The sequence below is a fragment of the Aedes aegypti genome, chromosome 3 (genome assembly GCF_002204515.2).
Source record: "Aedes aegypti strain LVP_AGWG chromosome 3, AaegL5.0 Primary Assembly, whole genome shotgun sequence".
NCBI classification, from domain to species: domain Eukaryota; kingdom Metazoa; phylum Arthropoda; class Insecta; order Diptera; family Culicidae; genus Aedes; species Aedes aegypti.
In genome coordinates, this window is record NC_035109.1 from 52,032,597 (window position 1) to 52,052,408 (window position 19,812).

General features: G+C 43.8%; 2 protein-coding genes across 3 annotated transcripts in view; both read left to right on the forward strand.

Annotated features, from left to right (window-relative positions):
* LOC5573973 (zinc finger protein 420) overlaps positions 1-9,953 on the forward strand; it is a 30,664-nt gene extending 20,711 nt beyond the window's left edge. The window contains exons 3-7 of one of the 2 annotated variants that reach the window (XM_021848748.1): positions 1,199-1,660; positions 1,972-2,887; positions 2,946-3,030; positions 3,091-3,145; positions 9,398-9,953. In XM_021848748.1, the coding sequence (XP_021704440.1) occupies positions 1,199-1,660; positions 1,972-2,887; positions 2,946-3,030; positions 3,091-3,145; positions 9,398-9,605 (1,726 nt within the window). In that variant the 3' untranslated portion in view covers positions 9,606-9,953. The remainder of the gene's footprint in view (positions 1-1,198; positions 1,661-1,971; positions 2,888-2,945; positions 3,031-3,090; positions 3,146-9,397) is intronic. The other variant, XM_021848749.1, reaches the window with a different exon arrangement.
* A 6,354-nt stretch (positions 9,954-16,307) lies between these two features.
* Positions 16,308-18,176, forward strand: LOC5573974 (60S acidic ribosomal protein P0). Its single transcript, XM_001654966.2, has 3 exons — positions 16,308-16,418; positions 16,666-16,759; positions 17,022-18,176. The coding sequence occupies exons 2-3, from the start codon at positions 16,706-16,708 to the stop codon at positions 17,913-17,915; spliced, it is 948 nt and encodes a 315-aa protein (XP_001655016.1). The 5' UTR covers positions 16,308-16,418; positions 16,666-16,705; the 3' UTR covers positions 17,916-18,176.
* The last annotated feature ends 1,636 nt before the right edge of the window (positions 18,177-19,812 follow it).

Genomic DNA, 19,812 nt, shown 5'->3' on the forward strand with positions numbered 1-19,812 from the left:
GTCCAAGGGTCATGTCGATGCACTGTTCACCACTTGAGCAATTCTAAATGAATTGCTCATGCACAGTGCATAGGCTGGTTTTAGCGGGTCGTCGTTGGTGCGTCATCCCCGCATTCCCTGAGTTATCTTCTCAGGGGATCTGTTTGCAGATTTCCCCCTTGTAAAAAACAAAAAAAAAACACGATATACGCATGCAAAAATGGTCATTGGCACAGTAAGCTCTCAGTTAATAACTGTGGAAGTGCTCATTGAACACTAAGCTGAGAAGCAGGGTGTGTCCCAGTGGGGACGTAATGCCAGAAAGAAGAATGAAGAAGACATGCGAATATCGAAATATGCTAGTATTACAGTTTTCTTCGGACACGACAGATACCATCATGCGAATTTCTGGACTATCACTTTTTTCACTAACACGCATTGTTCTCCATGTTAAATGATCCACTCTATCAGAGTAGAAGTGAATAGTGCGTTCACAGATACGCACACATTCATAGCCTTTTCCACTAATCTTTGCCATCATCATCCCTCATTCAAATTTGGGTTGAAAATGAAACACTCTGAGAACAAACTCTGCAGAAAGATATACACTGATAATCACTCATTTATATCCACACTTACTCATATCTACTACAGCACCGTACGTCCAGAACTGCCAACTTCATCCCTGGGCGATCGTAGATTCCACTCAACGTCCTCACTGTTGCGGACCGAACCTGTCCGTCTGTACTTGTTAGGGTTCTCTCTCAGTACTACTGTTCAACAGATCGAAGAGTCTTCTTGTAAGCCTTACGAGTCGACTTGAATCTCTCCGAACCAATTGAACTCTTCTTTTCCAACTTCTTTTGCATCGTTTCCCTGAGACTAATCAGATCGGAATTCCAGTATGCTGTCTCTCTTATAGTGTTGGTAGACAATAGAGGACGAGCTTTCCAAGTCATTTGGCGTTCGATGGACGGAGACACGGAGAATATCCATAAAATTGGGTCGCAATCAATTAAGCAAGGTATCTTGAATGGATACCTTGGGGATAAATGTTCAAAGTTTGTAGATGTAGTATGTTGTCCAAGTGATTCAAAATCTTCAGTGAATTATTATGCACTAGGCACTGAATAGGGCAAGATTTGATTTCGTGATTCTATGTTTTGTAGACTAGAACTGAAGTAGTTACTTGACTAAATGTGTCATTTTTCCTTTCGAGCAGGATAGTGGAAGACGATGGCTCGGATCGTCCGTACAAATGTGATCTGTGCGACCGAGCGTTCCACCGGAAAACGCACATGACCCGGCACATGACCATGCACGAAGCGAACCGGCAGTTCGAGTGCAGCGTTTGCAATAAGGGATTCAACCGGAAGGACAACCTCCAGACCCATTTGCGGATGCACGTCAAGGACGGAGTGCTGATGGAGGAGCAAGTGCAGCAAATCGTAGAGGAAAAGGACCGGGAAGTGAAAGAGGCAGCCGCTCGGGGCGAAAAGATCAAGAAAGAACGCGGCGACGAGGAGGAGGATGACGACAACGACGACGGTCTGGATGACATCTTCAAGAAGCCGGAACTGGCGGAATCGATGAAGCGGAAGCAGTGTCCGTTCTGCAGCCGGACGTTCAATCGGTTCTACCATCTGAAGCGGCACATGAAGCTGCACGGAATCGGAGTGGAGTAAGTAAAATTGCTAGGGCTGGTAGCAGGTAGACGAGTTTTTCAGATTTCAGGTATACTTCAAACTTTTATATATTGAAATAAAACTCTAAAGTTATTTGAGATTATTTGATTGATATTGTTTCGCTTGCTAAATGTTAAAATGTGTGTCCAAATTTTTAATGTAACTAAGCTTTCCATACAAAAATAGTAATTATGTACCAAAAGACGATTTCAGCTTTTCGCGTCTCTAAAAAGACATCTGCTACCAGTCCTTATACAGGGTATTTCTTCAATGTTCAAACGATTGATTGACTTTGATCTCTATTCAGTCCAAACGAAAAGGCCAAGGAAGACATCGACGAGATAGATGACAAAATGAAAGCCGTCTGTCGCATCTGTGATGCCACTTTCGATAAGATAACGCTGCTCCGGAACCACCTGCGCATCCACATGAATCCGGAGAGCTTCAGTGATCTGAACATCCGATCGAAGCCGTACCTCTTCGAGGAAGGGTTCATCGTCGAAAATTACGTCGACTATTTGGTGCAGAAGATTTGCGCTTGGAACGTCAGCAGACTGTACATGATAATCGAACCGGACGGGGAGGAACTGTGTCTCAGCGATTCGGATTCAGAAGCGGAAGAAGGCGATCCACCACTGGATGGTATCATTCGTCGGGAGCACAAATGTCTGGTGTGCCAGCAGAGCTTCCCACGAATCAAACAGATCATGGAGCATGCTCAAAGTTTGCACAAAACGGAACAACTGTTGAACTGCATGCATTGTTCAAGGACATTCCCGAGCAACGAGCTGCTGGTGCGCCATTGTAAGCTCCAGTGTGAAAATCAGCACAAAAAGTTCTTCTGCAGCTTCTGTGGTGAGAGATTCATGTGGCAAATCAGTCTCAGCAGACACACGCGACAAAAGCACGACCAGAAGGAGAACAAGTTCTTCTGCGAAGTGTGCCATCGAGGGTTCGCCCGGAACGAACACCTACTGCGGCACTACCGGGTGCATGATCCGTCGGAGAAGAAATTCGAATGTCCCCACTGCCAGAAGAAGTTTAACCGAAAGGACAATCTCCGGTCGCACATCAAAATTCACACCCGGGGACCAAACGAGGTCAAAGAACCGACCCATCTGTGTGTGCTCTGTGGCAAAAGCTTCACGACGTCCTTCAACTATACGGTGCACATGCGGCGACACACCGGAGAGCGGCCATATAAATGCGATATTTGCGGGAAGGTACGAAATCGATGGTTCCCGAAATGTACCGACTGTTTAAACCTTTTCTAAATTTCAGGGATTCCCTCGGACACTGGATATGCAAAGCCATCGAAGGACCCACACCGGAGAAAAACCTTTCAGCTGCGAAGTTTGTGGGAAAAGTAAGACCAATTTGAACCATCACCAACCCAACCTTTTCATAATCTTCTCTTTTTTTCTAGGCTTCTCTAGATCCTGTCGACTGGTTCTTCATCGAAGAGTACACACCGGAGAAAAGTAAGTAAACCTTACCTTTTACTAGGGGGGTTCAAAATATCGTGTTTGCTCCACACTGCATTCCCATTCGTTATTGGGTCAAATTTGGGAGTGTCCTCTTAAAATGTCAGCTTGTTTGGAGGAAAACTAAGATTGTACAAGTCCCATTAAAAGATTTCCGGATAAAAAATGCAATACAAAAATAATATAACGTATTGTAACAGTTACACAAACAATTCTTCCGGTTCAGATGGTATCCCTAACGTAGCGCTAAGGGCAGCAATCTCGTCGTTCCCAGACAGATGGACGGTCCAGAAACTGGTGTTGCTGCCAAAACCAGGAAAACCGCCAGGAGATCCTGCTTCATATAGACCAATATGCTTGCTGTACACTCTTGGTAAACTTCTGGAGAAGGTCATCCTCGGCAGGCTGACGATCTACATGGAAGGCGAGAACGGATTGCCGAAAAGGCAGTTCGGATTCCGTTTAAGGTGAAGATGCGTCGAAGCCAAACCCCAAATTTTCAAGAGCACAAATCTAGAGAACTAAACATCCGTTTAAGCTGAAAACTTAATCGATTGGTCACATCTAGCGTGTGTCGTGACCAATCGATTCAGTTTTCGGCTCGTACCGCTGTCTGGTTCTCTAGATTTGTGCTCTTGAAAATTTGAGATTTGGCTTCGATGCATATTCACCTTAAGGTGAAGATGTATCGGCCAAACCTCAAATTTTCTAGAGCACCAATCTGGAGAACCAAACATCCGTTTAAGCTTAAAACTTAATCGATTGATCACTAGCTGGTGGTGACCAATCAATTAAGTTTTCAGCTCAAACGGGTGTTTGGTTCTTCTTCTTCTTCTTGGCTTTACGTCCTCACTGGGACAGAGCCTGCTTCTCAGGTTAGTGTTCTTATGAGCACTTCCACAGTTATTAACTGAGAGCTTTCTTTGCCAAAGTTGCCATTTTCGCATTCGTATATCGTGTGGCAGGTACGATGATACTATATGCCCAGGGAAGTCAAGAAAATTCCAATTACGAAAAGATCCTGGACCGACCGGGAATTGAACCCAGACACCTTCAGCATGGCTTTGCTTTGTAGCTGCGGACTCTAACCACTCGGCTAAGAAAGGCCTTAACTAAGGGTGTTTGGTTCTCCAGTAGGCGAATTCCGGCGCGTATTTTCTTCAAAAAAAAAAAGAAAATTGCCTTCGAGAAGGCAGCGAAAGCAATTAACACTGTAGCTAGGATCATGCCTAACATTGGAGGACCAAGAAGCAGTACGAGGCGTCTTCTGGTGACCGTATCACCGTTTATATTGAGTTACGGAGTCCCGGCTTGGGCTACAGCGTTGACAACCAAACGCAATCGAGAGAAGGCTCATGGCTATACGGGTGGCGAGTGTCTACAGGACTATACCGTCAGAAGCAGCGTGGGTTATCGCCGCTGCATCACTCTGGCTGAGGACATAGCATGCTACCAGCAAAAGGACATAAGCAATGTAAGGAATATCATCAGATTGAATACAATGGTCAAGTGGCAGCAAAAGTGGAATAACTCGGAGAAAGAAAGGTAGACTCACAGGCTCATTCCTAACGTGTCGGAGTGGACGACCAGAAAACCCCGGAGCATGTTATATTCGATTGCCCTCGATTCAGGGATGTACGAAGCAAGATGATGTCAGAAACCGCAAGCGTCCTAAATCCGAACAACATCGTGCAGAACCTGTGCCAGCATGAAAACACTTGGAATACGGTGAACAGTGGGATAACGCAGCTAATATCTACGCTGCAAAGGAGATGGCATGAAGACCAGAGAGCTCCGGGTCGCGATCGGAGTAGGCTAGATCCTCCTTCGGAGACTAGATCGAGTAGAGCGTAGTATCGGTAATAAGTCATCTGGGCGCCTGCAAACCGGAAGTCATCTTCCAACCGGAATTGCAGAACGGACCTGGCACTTGGCCGACCAACGTCGAGTGGGAGTAGGCCGAGTCCACCGCTGGAGTCTAGCTGAGTATATCGCAAAACGGCACCGGCACCTTATTTCTGTTTTATAAAACTTTGAGATACATATAGGTATCAATAATGTGGTCCTCCGGAAATCTCTGGGAACAGCTTTTATAGTTATGGGTGATATGCAGAGGCGCGTGATCGGGTGGTGGCCGATCAATGAGAGAATGTGCAAGTTGAGGATCAAAGGCCGGTTCTTCAACTTCAGCATAATAAACGTGCACAACCCTCACTCCGGAAGCACTGATGATGATAAAGACGCTTTTTACGCGCAGCTCTAACGCGAGTACGACAGCTGCCCAAGCCACGACGTCAAAATCATCATAGGAGATGTAAACGCTCAGGTTGGCCAGGAGGAGGAATTCAGACCGACGATGGGAAAGTTCAGCGCCCACCGGCTGACGAACGAAAACGGCCTACGACTAATTGATTTCGCCGCCTCCAAGAATATGGCCATTTGTAGCACCTACTTCCAGCACAGCCTTCCATACCGATACACCTGGAGATCACCACAGCAGACAGAATCGCAAATCGACCACGTTCTGATTGATGGTCGGCACTTCTCCGACATTATCGACGTCAGAACCTATCGTGGCGCTAACATCGACTCTGACCACTATCTGGTGATGGTCAAACTGCGCCCAAAACTCTCCGTCGTTAACAACGTACGGTACCGACGGCCGCCCCGGTATGACCTAGAGCGGCTCAAGCAACCGGATGTCGCAGCGGCATACGCGCAGCACCTAGAGGCTGCATTACCGGAAGAGGGTGAGCTGGACGAAGCCTCTCTTGAGGACTGCTGGAGAATAGTAAAAGCAGCCATCAACGATGCAGCTGAGAGCAACGTCGGGTACGTGGGACGGAGTCGACGGAACGATTGGTTCGACGAGGAGTGCCAGGAGGTTTTGGAGGAAAAGAATGCAACGCGGGCGGTCATGCTGCAGCAAGGGACCCGGCAGAACGTGGAACGCTATAAACGGAAACGGCAACAGCAGACCCCCCTCTTTCGGGAGAAAAAACGCCGTCTGGAGGAGACGGAGTGTGAGGAGATGGAACAGCTGTGCTGGTCTCAAGAAACGCGTAAGTTCTATCAGAAGCTCAACGCATCCCGCAACGGCTTCGTGCCGCGAGCCGAGGTGTGCAGGGATAAGGATGGGAGCATTCTGACGGACGAGCGTGAGGTTATCGAAAGGTGGAAGCAGCACTTCGACGAGCCCCTGAATGGCGCTGAGAGTACAGGCAATGAAGGACGGGACAACGGAGGAAATGCCTTCGTCAGTTCCGCAGTACTGGAAATCAACCAGCCCCCACTTTGAGGGAGGTTAAGGATGTCATTCACCAGCTCAAGAACAATAAAGCTGCTGGTAAGGATGGTATCGGAGCTGAACTCATAAATATGGGTGCGGAGAGACTGGCCATTTGTCTCTACCGACTGATAGGCACAATCTGGGAAACAGAACAGCTACCGGAGGAGTGGAAGGAAGGGGTAATATGCCCCACCTACAAGAAAGGCGACAAGTTAGATTGTGAGAACTTTCGAGCGATCACCATAGTATTATCCCAGATCATCTTCCGTCGTCTGTCACATGTAGTAAACGAGTTCGTGGGAAGTTATCAAACCGGCTTCGTTGACGGCCGATCGAAAACGGACCAGATCTTTACTGTACGGCAAATCCTCCAAAAATGTCGTGAATACCAGGTCCCAACGCATAGAGCTATGAAAAATCATGGACGAGAACAGCTTTTCCGGGAAGCTCACGAGACTGATAAGAGCGACGATGGAAGGTGTGCAAAATTGCGTGAAGGTTTCAGGCGAACACTCCAGTTCGTTTGGATCCCACCGGGGACTACGACAAGATGATGGATTTTCATGCCTGTTTTTCAATATTGCGCTAGAAGGTGTTATGCGGAGAGCCGGGCTTAACAGCCGGAGTACGATTTTTACGAGATCCAGTCAATTTGTTTGCTTCGCGGATGATATGGGCATCGTCGGCCGAACATTTGAAAAGGTGGCTGGTGGAGCCGAGCGCGACAGGGCTCGCCTAGGTAGCAGTGTTACGATAGACGGGGATACTTTCGAGGTGGTCGACGAGTTCGTCTATCTTGGATCCTTGCTGACGGCTGACAATAACGTTAGCCGTGAAATACGAAGGCGCATCATCAGTGGAAGTCGGGCCTACTATGGCCTCCAGAAGAAGCTGCGGTCAAAAAAGATTCACGCCCGCACCAAATGTACCATGTACAAAACGCTCATAAGGCCGGTAGTCCTCTACGGGCATAAAACGTGGACGATGCTCGAGGAGGACCTGCAAGCACTTGGAGTCTACGAACGTCGGGTGCTTAGGACGATTTTCGGCGGTGTACAGGAGAATGGTGTGTGGCGGCGAAGGATGAACCACGAGCTCGCCCAACTCTACGGCGAACCCAGTATCCAGAAGGTGGCCAAAGCTGGAAGGATACGATGGGCAACATGCCCTGCAAGAATGCCGGACAGCAACCCTGCAAAGATGGTGTTCGCTTCGGATCCAGTTGGTACAAGAAGGCGTGGAGCGCAGCGAGCTAGGTGGGCGGATCAAGTGCGTATCGATTTGGCGACCGTGGGGCAGAACCGAGGATGGAGAGATGCGGCCACGAACCGAGTATTGTGGCGTGAAATTGTTGATTCAGTGTTATCCGTGTAGATGTTAACTAAATAAATGAAATAAATATAAATTATGTGACGGCAAACCCTTCGTTGCAGCGACGCCGTAGATGAAAGAAAAGAAGTTATGTCAACGGTCGATGTCGTGGACTGTCATAGCGATAAGCGATTTGCATATCATGCTAAATCAAATGAATTAGAACAATCAAGTTATCATCAGTGATTTACAACTAAAATTTCTTAGCTAAATTTTAAATTATCAAGTTAATCTAGTGTAGAATTCATGCAGCTAGTGTTTTTAAACCTAAGGAGAAATGCCTCTGTGCAAAATTGTGAATTAATACTTCTAAATTTCTATTTTAATTGGTATCGATATTGTTGACTTAAAATCTAAATTCAACTTAATACTAGATCACAGCTTAGTCTTTGGCTTGAGTTTGGCTACAAGCAGTAAGTAATAGAAAATGATCCTAAAAAGAAATTTCAATGGAACCATCAGCAGTCGACGAAACGAATTGCAAGTTTCGGAGGTTATCACCAAAATATGTAAGTGACAATAGATTTAACTAAATAGATTCTACTTTACAATAAAATGTATTTGTAGCTTTAAGCAGTACACTACAACCCAGTGTTCGCTCTAAAGCATTTGGCATTCCCCCGACCCCACAAATTATTTCATTTGTTTGCCACAATTACAAAAAAACTAAACATGTTTTTCTTCACTTACTTTGATCGTGCTTCGAAATCAAATAAAAACGTATTCTGCAAAATGCTACTGTAGAAAAACTTCTATTATTCAGTTGCAATGTCTGATTTTGATTATAAAGTAGACGTACCCCAAAAGTGTTTCACTATCATTTCTATGAAATTGCCTAAATTGCTTGGAAATTAAGTGTTGCAAGTTACCATTCATAGAAAGATTTTTCGTCCTGATAGATATCATTGACCAGATACCATCAGTTCACCAGATTCCGTTCATTTAAGGGAAGTATCGTGATCAAATGTTTATTATGAAATAACTATTGAGTCGATCAATACTATTTATATGTCACAGTGTAGCTCCAAGTATAGGTTTGAGTATAAATTTTGAAGGTCATGTGCAGGCTCAGTTTTCACCCAGGGTAGGCTCAAACTTTGGGAAGACACTCTGAGTGTGACTCAGAATCGAATAAGCGGTCTGTCTCACCTCACACGCCGCACATGATAAGCACAAAAAACGATTGGGACTCATTCTACAAGCGGCGTTAGGTGACAGTTCTCGACTCAAGTGAAGTGACTCGCCGTGTAAAGGGATTGTTCAAATATTACGTAACGCAACAGGGGGAGGGAGGGGGTCTAGTATAGTGTTACGGTTCATACAAAAATTTAAAATTTTCCATACAAAAGCTGTTACGTGGGGGAGGGAGGGGGTCTAAAATTGGCAAATTTTGCGTTACGTAATATTTGAATGAACCCAAACCAAATGTAGAGGCACTTCACTCGAGTCGAGCATTGCATGTCGCCATACAAGATCGACTGTTCTCACGTCACGCCACTCGTAGAATAAACCCAATTTTGAACCACCTTGTTAGGTACCTTATCCCAATTAACCCTCTTGATAACTGACGCTTTTCTCTCCCCTAACAGGCCATACAAATGCACCTACTGCGAGCGGGCATTTGCTCAACCAAACGATCTTACGCTGCACATCCGGCGGCACACGGGCGAAAAGCCCTACGTCTGCGGCATCTGCAACGAGCGGTTCATCCAGGGTACGGCCTTGCGGGCACATCAGCGCACGTCCGGACACTTCGAGGAGCGGAAGTACGAACGGTACACGCTGGCATCGCAATAAGTCCCATTCGGACGATTGTGTATTTATTCTCCTAATAAGCTTAGAAAGTAATTGTGACTACGTAATTCTATATCTCCTTACACTCAACTAGCGGATGGCTTAACTCAAGCGTTGCATTTAAAGCGAAGCCTTCCGCACATTAACTTATTCGGTTGCCACGGCCGATGTGCTTCCGAGGAAGAACGGTTTCAGATATCGACGCTGGAACTCGATTAAATTCCTGCGGTGGAGCATATTGGTAGTGGTTCTGCCCGACACGAAATAGCAACGAGCGTAATTGGCTAGTAAGGTATTCCAAGTCATCACATATATTCTCTATCGAGTATTGCCGCTACTGGCATCTTAGAACTGGTGAGCAACACTTTGTCGATCAAGGCCGAAATCCTTTGTGGGGCATCACATCCTCGAATCCACCGACCAGCTTGAACATCCATGTCCATGACTTTTCTATAAGTTAAAAGAAACATCCTTCTTGATAAAAAGTAGCGCCGCTCCTTGAAGAAACGGAACAGCTGTATCTCCTTAACGTTCAACGATCCGTCATCGTAATCATCGTCATCATCGAAACTTCAAAAGGTGGTTTTTCTGTTCAAAACTAAAAACTATTCGATGAAAATGTGTTCACTGTGTTTCTGTTATAGAATTCCTGTAAATTTTCTTGATTTTGAACGAAAAAACTGCTTTTGAAAATTCCGAAATCTGTAACGGATCCTGCCCCCTTAAGTAGACGCATACATTTTACAGTAAGTTCAATGCATCTCGCAAAGGCTTTAAAGGTGGCGAGATAAAGATGGAGGCTTCTTGAAAATGATTGAAAGGTGAAAGCAGGATTTTAATGAACATCAGGATGGCGTGTATTTTAAACATTTGAGCTGTAAATGACTGTGATTTGGCCAAGGAAAATCACGAAAAGATAGAAAAAAAACTTTAGAATCATAAAACGGGCAGAAAAGACCAAAAGAATGCCGCAAAAAAATTAAGCTACTCCAGCAAAACTACAATAGAAGACAACCGCTACGGCTATCTGGCGGAAAAATTTGTCAAAGTAGTAGCAGTATTCTCGATCCTCATGCTAAAATCAAAGTCTGGTCAAATTTTTAGCTTATTTAGTTAAGCCGACAGTATGATTTAAGTTAAAAATGTGTTTTTGGGCTTATTTCAAGGAATCATACCTAACATGTGAAAAATCAAAACCATTTGCTGTTACCACTATTGACTGAAATGAATTTTATTGTAGAAACCAGGGTTGGTAACCATCGGTTTCGTCACTGAACGCTGACGAAAAATTTAAATGAATATTCAGTGCGTAAAAGATCGTCATTTTCTCTGTCTTCAATGACTGACAAGGAGACCACGACGAAACAAAGCCGCAAAATGTCCACGAGTAATATGTTTCGTCACTCTTCCCGTCACCCCTCCGCACTGAACCAACATAAGCTTCTAATCGTCACCGAGCACACAATTGCAGACAAAGAGAATCTGAGCTACGAACTACTAGTCAACAAGGTGTCTTGTGCTAGCAATTGGGCAAGCACAATTTAAGCAGCTGTGTTAGCCCTGTCAGTAGGCGCGTGCTACCGATAATCTAAAGGTTTTTTGTTCAACTCCGGAAGCACGCTAATTTATTTTTTTGCGAGTTCCTTTTTGGTCGGCCTTTCATTTGGCACCGATTATTTGTCTGCCTTTCTATTCAAGCTGAACATGTTCAACGAAAACACAGACAGAGAGAAACGGCAAAGATTTTTCGTCGCGACGAGGTGCTTGGTAGCTGGTAGTTGGGCGTAGTTCGTTGCGCTGAGCTGAGGTAGTGACGAAAACTTTTTATTTTTCATCACCGTCACTGATAGTCTGTCGAATCCGGCGACTAATAACAACCCTGGTAGAAACACTACACAAGAAAATTTCTTCTGTTGATTTAACCAGAGTTGTAGTATTTTTGACTAGAAACATTCTTGATTTGAGAAGTTTAGCATCATACTTTTGACCACACTGTGTTGTACGGTGGGTGTCACGGATCGAAATACAATGCTTTGTAGTGGATGCTTGAGCTTGAGCTTGATTGGCTGCCCGTGGATGCACTCCAGTATCGCCAGATCAGCTGCACTTATACAAGGAACCAACCGAATGACTGCTTGGGACTAACAGGCATCCTCAGTGTATAAGTGCTGGTGATCTTCTCTATTTTTAGGCAACAATGGCACCTGCCACGTCAGAATGCAGACCAATGAGGGGAAGGGGGAGGAATTGATGTTGCATTGAACTGGCTCCCACGTAGACCGTATATTCCACTGCATCCACGCCAGTTCATGCGGGAGTGTATGGATTGGGGGAAGGCATGGCAGAGAGGTATGCTTTTATGGTTAGCAGACTGCCTATGTATCAGGCGTAAGAAAGGCGTGCGCGTGGAAGTAGGAAGCGTTAGGGAAACGGTTTCTTGTCCGTCTCTGGTTCTAGCGTTTTGCTATGAACGAATAGTTTGAGTGTGATATATTTAGAATGGAAGATAGAAGCAAGTGAGAGATATACAACTACAAAGTACGAGGAAAGGGACGGGCCTGGGATTGAACCCGTGACCTTCTGCATATGAAGCAGAAGCGGTAGCCATCAGACCACCAACCCCGTCGCAATGCTTTGTAGTGGATGCTACTATGGACATAGTCAAATTTACTGCACAGCTCAGTGATTTCCACAAGATTGTAGTAAACTTAACAGAATTTTGTCGTCGATTGAAAATCGTTGGTGCAGTTTTAAATTCTACCACGGATTCGGTACATTATACAACAAAATTTGTTTGCGTGTTTGAAAGCTAGTTTTATTTTGTTAAAGTTTGTCGAACATGCTAATAAGATTCAAATGAGTTTAACATTGTTGTTTGATCCGTTTGATCGAGATTAGGGCGTTCTATGCATTTTGGACAGAGCGTTACGGCGTTCAAGCCAAGTGTTACAAGCAGTGCTGTTAAATGTCAAAATTTTGGAAAAAAATAAAATGCTTTAGCTACCTTGAATGCAAAATATCGCATCAGCAAATATTAGCAACCGATAGTAATTCGGAAAAGGTTATTGGGAAAAACATTTTCCGATGACTTTTTCCACAAGGAGCGATGATATTAGCAATTTTCAAATGTCCAAGTCACGTGAAATCCATGACATTTAACAGCCCTGGTTACAAGCCTTACACAATTTTCGGAGGACTTATATAAACAACGTAACAAAGAGGGTCGAGAAAGGTAAAATTTAGCGTGACATAATCAGGTCCTAAAATTTTAATGAATTCTTGTTTTTATTTCATAATACGAAAGAGCATGTTCTTGCAACTATTTTAGCATTTTTTCCAGCTAAAATAGCGGTTATAACTTATTTAAACCACGGATAAATTTGAGTTTTAATTTGAAAAATGGTTGCATGTGACCATGTTTGACGTTCACTTTGTCGACAAAAATGCCACTGGGCTTTTAGTTTCAACACTGGGCTGCCCATAACTGCATAACAGTCACATTCGACATTTTTGACAAATTGGAGTTAATACCATGGAGAGTCATCAAATGATAAATACTTTCGATCAACTTACTAAAATTTGTGAGATTGTTCTAGAAAATTCGAAAAAAATACCAAGTTGTCACATTGGCAATTGTAACCGCATAACAGTCACATTGAGATTATACATGAGCCTCATAATGTAGTAGCAACGAAATTACTATCAGAATTATTTTCTGACTATTCGCCCAATATGCAATATGAGTTGTACAAAATTTCAGCCTCAAATAAGCTCTTTTGAATTCTTAATGATTTTTTGAAATTTTAGTTTCCTCCCATATTGCAGTGAAATGCAAACTTGGTATCCCATTTACTCAATGCCTACTTTTGTCGAATGTTACAAATATGCAGTTATGGTCAGTATGGGGTTGTTCCTATCTGATATTTCGAAAGGGACACGGAAAACAAAATAAATCCGAAATTTAGGTTTAAACCACCCACCCGCTGTATGTATGGTAATTGGCTTGTTTAGGGGTATCCTGTTTTTCACATATTCTGATTCTACTTTAAAAACTTTGCCAGAATTCAAAGTTTCATAATTTTCCGTGCCCTGGAACTATTTTTGAAACACGTTTGAACTTAGTATGGAAATCGCGTTTGAATCATCCCTTGGCAAATTTTATTTCGGGACGAGCTGTCATTATGCAAATTGAAATGTCATTGAGTCGACGGAATGAAATCTTTTTTAATCATTCACTATATCAAAATTAGGGCTCATTCACAAATTTCATAACGCTATAGGGGGTGGGTGGGGCCATTTCGGGCCCATTCACAAATTTCATAACGCAGAAGGGGGTGGGTGGGTGTCCAGGAGTTGTTACGGTTCATACAAATATATCAGGATGTTCATACAAAAAGCGTTACGAGGGGGTGGGTGGTTGGTTGTCAAAAATGGTCATATTTGGTGTTATGAAGTTTGTGAACAAACCCTTCTTGCAAGAAATTTCCCACGCATCGAGATAGGCGATTACTTTTCTGTTGAAGTGCATACATCGCTTAAACCAACGAAAAGCATTAAAAATTGAGTAAACATGTGTTTCTGGCCTACACGCAGCGAACTGGACTATCGAAATTCATACATTTTGCCTTATGAAAGATGGAACGATTATTGCAATACGAACGCTTTATGTATCGTTTTAGCATCACTCCACATCAAGGCGTCGATAGGCGCGGGGTGTACGCACGAGCCTATCGATCGCAAGGTCCTTGGTTCGATTCCAAGTTGCCGCGAATACTATTTTTGTTTTAAAGTTTCTGTTTCATAAGGCAAATTTATGAATTGCAACCTGATTCCTTGTGGCGAATTTTCATAAGGGGTTCCTATGTTTATCGATAGTCCATTTGCCTGAGTGTAAACTTAAATGTATGGTATATACTAAAAGGACCCTATTTTAGTATAAACCTGTCCCAATTTTAGTGCCAAACGCTTAAGCTTACGCCAAAACCACATGTTTACTTAACTTTTTAATGTTTTTTTGTTTGTTTAAGTCCGAAAAACATTTTTTTTATGTTATTATGTATCCGGTAGAAATCAAGACCAACATTTATTTATAATTATTGTCGGGCCCCGTGCGTCGCAGCTAATATGTGAATAGTGCGCTGTGTTCATAAAAATCGTAAGAATGCAGCGCCACACTAAAAAACTGATTTCGAAATGTGGCGAGTTGAGGCGCCTCGCGAGTCTCGCTGGCGCGATCCGGTTTGGTGGCGGTGTGACAATATTTTAGATTTGGTCACATCCCTTGGCTTAAACTCAAATTTTGGGTGTATTTTGTTATCCGTGTCTCTTCCGAAATGTCAGATAGGAACAACCCCAGTGTTAAAACTACAACCCCTGTGGTGATTTTGTCCACTAAGCGAACGTCAAACATGATCAAAAGTGTCAGTGTTCGTTTATGGACCCAATTTTTAAATTGAAGCTTAAATATTATATAAATCTTATTTGAGCGGGAAAAATTGCTAAAGTAGTTGCAGTAATATGCTCTTTCGTGTTATTGACCGTTCAGTTCCTAACTGTTCACGACCGTTTGAAACAGTCGTCGTTTCAAACGGTCGGTGAAACAGTCGCTGTCAGATTTGGCAGCAACAACGAGCGAGAAGATTTTCGCGCGCAAACAAGCAGTCCTACTCATTCAAGTAAAGCAACAAGGACAGCAGAGTGGGCGTCGAGTCAGATTTCCTAAACAGCTGTTGTTGACACTCAGCTGCCGGTTTCACTCTTGGAAGTTGAGGGGTGGTCTGATGGAATGTTTATAAAAGAATGTTTCACTAAACATAATTCAACCTGTGATAAATGTTTCTAATGCTCAAAATACAAGTTTATTGAAACAATACAATAAATGGCAATAAACTATTGTGCGTGCGTAAGGTATGTATAGTTATCGTAATTATGTGTTTCAACAACATCGGCCACATTGTTCGATATGGATGAAATACATTGAGATGCCCCTTGATTCCCGACGACTGTTTCGAGCAGTCTTATAAATAACCGGGATAATCCAATATTCAAGTGGATGTACAATATTAAATAACAACAAGATTTAATTAAACATTTTAGGACCCTATTGAACATTTTTTACACCCACCCACCCCTTCGTAACGCTTTTTGTATGAATATTTTATAGATGATTGTATGAGCCGTAACATCATGAGGACACCCACCCACCCCCTTCAGCGTTATGAATTTTGTGATCAGCCCTTTATGATCAGCGTTCCAGCCTATGGACCGATGCACGAGTTCACTAATTTGACGTTTGAGCGGTGCCGAATTCACTGGTTTCCATGGTCACATAAATAACACGGCACCGCTAAAACATCAAATAGTGAACCCGTGCATTGATCCATATTGAGAAAAGGGTTTAGGGCCCATTCGCAAATTTCAAAACGCTGCAGGGGGTGACTGGGTGTCCTTATGATGTTACAGCTCATACAAAATTTGTAAAATTGTCATACAAAAAGCGTTACGAGGGTGTTGGTGTCAAAAATGGCCATTTTCAGCGTTATGAAATTTGTGAATGAACCCTTATAGGACCCTTTTGGTCGATTTCGCCCAAAATTTGAATAAAATTTAATGAGCGTGCTTGAGTTGTTTTCACTGCTTCATCCATCTATTTCCCATCGGGGCCAGTCGAACAGTCTCCAAACTAGCGCGGTTGTCAGTCAGTGTAGAATTGGCGTCGCGACGCCGCCCGCCGCCAACTCGAAATGTCACCGAGAAAACCCTCCACTCGTTCATTACGTTCGTGTACGCTGAAGCAAGCAAATTGTCTCGGCTTTGGTGAGTGTAATTTTCTGGTGGAAAATCGTGTCAATTTCCTCAAAATGTGGTTGAATTTGTGCCGAAAATGTGTGCAATAGTCGGTAGTTATTGGAGTTTATCAAAGATGCAAACATATTTTCGAGTTTTAGCAGAAATTCGATCAAAGGCGTTTGAGGATGTTTTCCACGTGTTCCGACATTCAAAATGGTGGAAGGGATGTGAAATTGTTCTCGTCACTGATGTTTGTATACTTTTCCGATTTCAGTTCTTAAATTTCTTCCGGAAGTCCCTATTTAACATTCAAGATGGGTAGGGAGGACAAAGCTACCTGGAAAGCCAACTATTTCGTTAAGATCGTGGTAAGTAGTTGTTTTTACCCGGTGTTCCGGATCTTCCCAAAATTTTGGTTGAATTTAGCGTCCAATTATGATGATGGCTAGCAAAGCATTCGGATATTCGGCTTCCTTGCTTGAATAAAGCTGAACCCAGGAAGTGTTCGGTATTCGGAAATGGTTAAACTTTCCTCAAGTCTGAATTGACGCTAAACGTAACCTCAATGTCTGGGTTGGATTCGATTGCTGACTGATGGTTAATCCGTGCAATTTCCTTCCTGTTTTCTAGCAACTGCTCGATGAGTACCCCAAGTGCTTCATCGTCGGTGCCGACAACGTCGGATCGCGCCAGATGCAGACCATCCGTATCTCGCTGCGTGGAACGGCCGTCGTCCTGATGGGCAAGAACACCATGATGCGCAAGGCTATCCGTGGCCATCTGGAGGAGAACTCGAACCTGGAGAAGCTGCTGCCACACATCAAGGGCAACGTTGGCTTCGTGTTCACCAAGGGTGATCTGGTTGAGGTCCGTGACAAGCTGATGGAAAGCAAGGTCCGTGCTCCGGCTCGTGCTGGTGCTATCGCTCCCCTGGAGGTCGTCATTCCGGCCCAAAACACCGGTCTTGGACCCGAGAAGACCTCTTTCTTCCAGGCTCTGTCCATCCCGACCAAGATTTCCAAGGGTACGATTGAAATCATCAACGATGTACCCATTCTGAAGCCAGGCGACAAAGTCGGTGCTTCCGAAGCCACCCTGCTCAACATGTTGAACATCTCTCCGTTCTCGTACGGTCTGCAGATTGAGCAGGTGTACGATTCCGGTTCGATCTTCTCCCCGGACATTCTGGACATCAAGCCGGAAGATCTCCGTGCCAAGTTCCAGGCTGGAGTTGCCAACTTGGCTGCCGTTTCGCTCGAGATTGGATACCCAACTCTGGCTTCCGTGCCGCACAGCATTGCCAACGGATTCCGCAACCTGTTGGCCATCGCTGCCGTCACCGAGGTTGAGTTCAAGGAAGCCGAAACCGTCAAGGAGTTCATCAAGGACCCAAGCAAGTTCGCTGCCGTTGCTGCCCCGGCTGCTTCTGCTGCTGCTGCTGCTCCGGCCGCCGCTGCCAAGGAAGCCCCGAAGGAAGAGTCCGAATCCGAGGATGACGACATGGGCTTCGGTCTGTTCGATTAAGAAGCGCGTTCTTGTCTAGCCGCCACCAGTGGTTGCACTGCACCATCCTTTTCTAATATCTACTCCTCGGGGACGGAAATTCGCATCTCTTGAAAAGGAGGGACCCGTATCTACTCGTCCGGGATTGAAACGACAAATCGATTCCAATGGCGATGTACGTGGGCCGAGTGAATTTGAATTTGTCCCCGGAATACGTATTGAGGATGGGCAAGTTCTAACTAAAAAATATGGTATTTTGCAATAAAATACGTTAAAATGTAATTATGCTGTTGCCTTATTGTTCTTCATTCAGTGATTTGTGAAACTAGCACCTGTATGCTCGTCAGATTTCAAGTGTCATAGCTTGCGATTTATTTTAGGAAAATTCCTGTTTTTCATGTAATGTATGTTCGGCATGGGGCATCTTCAGTCACGTTCCAAATCGCATGGGTATGGCGAGTTTTATATTTTTTAAACTCACTGTTTTATTTTGGTCCAACTAGCATGTATACAATCATAATACAGTAAGGACCCGATTTTGTCAGCCCCTCGATGAATTTTAGGCTGACAAAATAGGGAACCTGACAAAATCGGGTCATTTTATTTTGTTCATATTTTTCAAATTTTGACGTGTTATATGGTTACATGGACTTTTAAGAGGGCGATGGATATGGGAGTAGTCAGTTTTTTTGATCAGGGGCTCCCCTTCCCTTATATTCGTAATATCGATTTTTAACACTTAATAAAAGGCATTGCCATTGCCCCCTCTGGCTACGCCCATGCGTGCATGACATGAAACATCATCATCAATTTTAATGTAAACGTGGTAAAACATGACGATAACACTTTTTTTTTACAAATTTAAAATAGGCTGACAAAATCGGGTCAAAAAGCTGACAAAATCGGGGGCTGACAAAATCGGGTCAGTACTGTAGTTATTTAAGCAACAAGTTGCAAAATGATGATATTTTCAGCACGAGTTGTACATTTACCCAACGAGGCTTGCCGAGTGGGATAAATACAACAAGTGCTGAAAAAATCGAGTTTTGCAACGAGTTGCATACAACGTTTTTTGCAATTACGAAAAATGCCGTTCTATTGATTTATTTCTAACAGCACAAACATATTTTAAGAGTATTCACATGGCGTTCCATGCGACGCATGGTCTCAGTAGTTTTCAATCAGGTAGGCTGTGACACAGCAACCTGATCTTGCGTATGACAATCACAAGTTTCCACGTTTCAATCCATATTCTATTGATCTGATTTCGACGACCGACCAGGTAAGACGCCGGATGCAATTTTCGAATTATTTAAATTATTCCTCATGTGCCATCTTGCCTGCACGAACCGTGAAGAGGCGTGAAGTTAGGTTCCGGACATTTTGGAATTTACTCTACAGCAATCTTCGCAAACACTGGGTGACCTGATTCTAAATCAGAATGGATCCCTGGGCTCCCTTTAGTCGGATACGAATCGCCAAATGGTTGCAGAAGCTGAAGCATTGTCGAACTAGTCATTAAGATTCGCAGGGTAGTTCAATAAATGACGTTTGAAGAGTCGCAGGTGCTAAGTTCTTGACTCCCAAAACAGAACTGAAAAGTGCTACTTTTCAGCACCGAAAAGAGTGTAGCACTTTTCAGTTCTGTTTTTGTTGTCAGGAAAAGTAGGCCGATATGTGGTTCATTTCCTTGATATAAAGTAGGCTTATATGCAACGTAATGGCAAAACAAAAAATTACAGTGGGATTCCGTTTTTAACATGCTCCATTTTTGGCACCCCCCGGTTTTGGCAACAAAATGGATCCGTTTTTGGCAACATTTTTGAAAACCATTAAAATTTGTAAACTTTTGTATATATCTGTGTGTCTTTTGTGTTAGTCATTTGAAAAGCAAGTCAGCTTCACGCTTATCGCATTC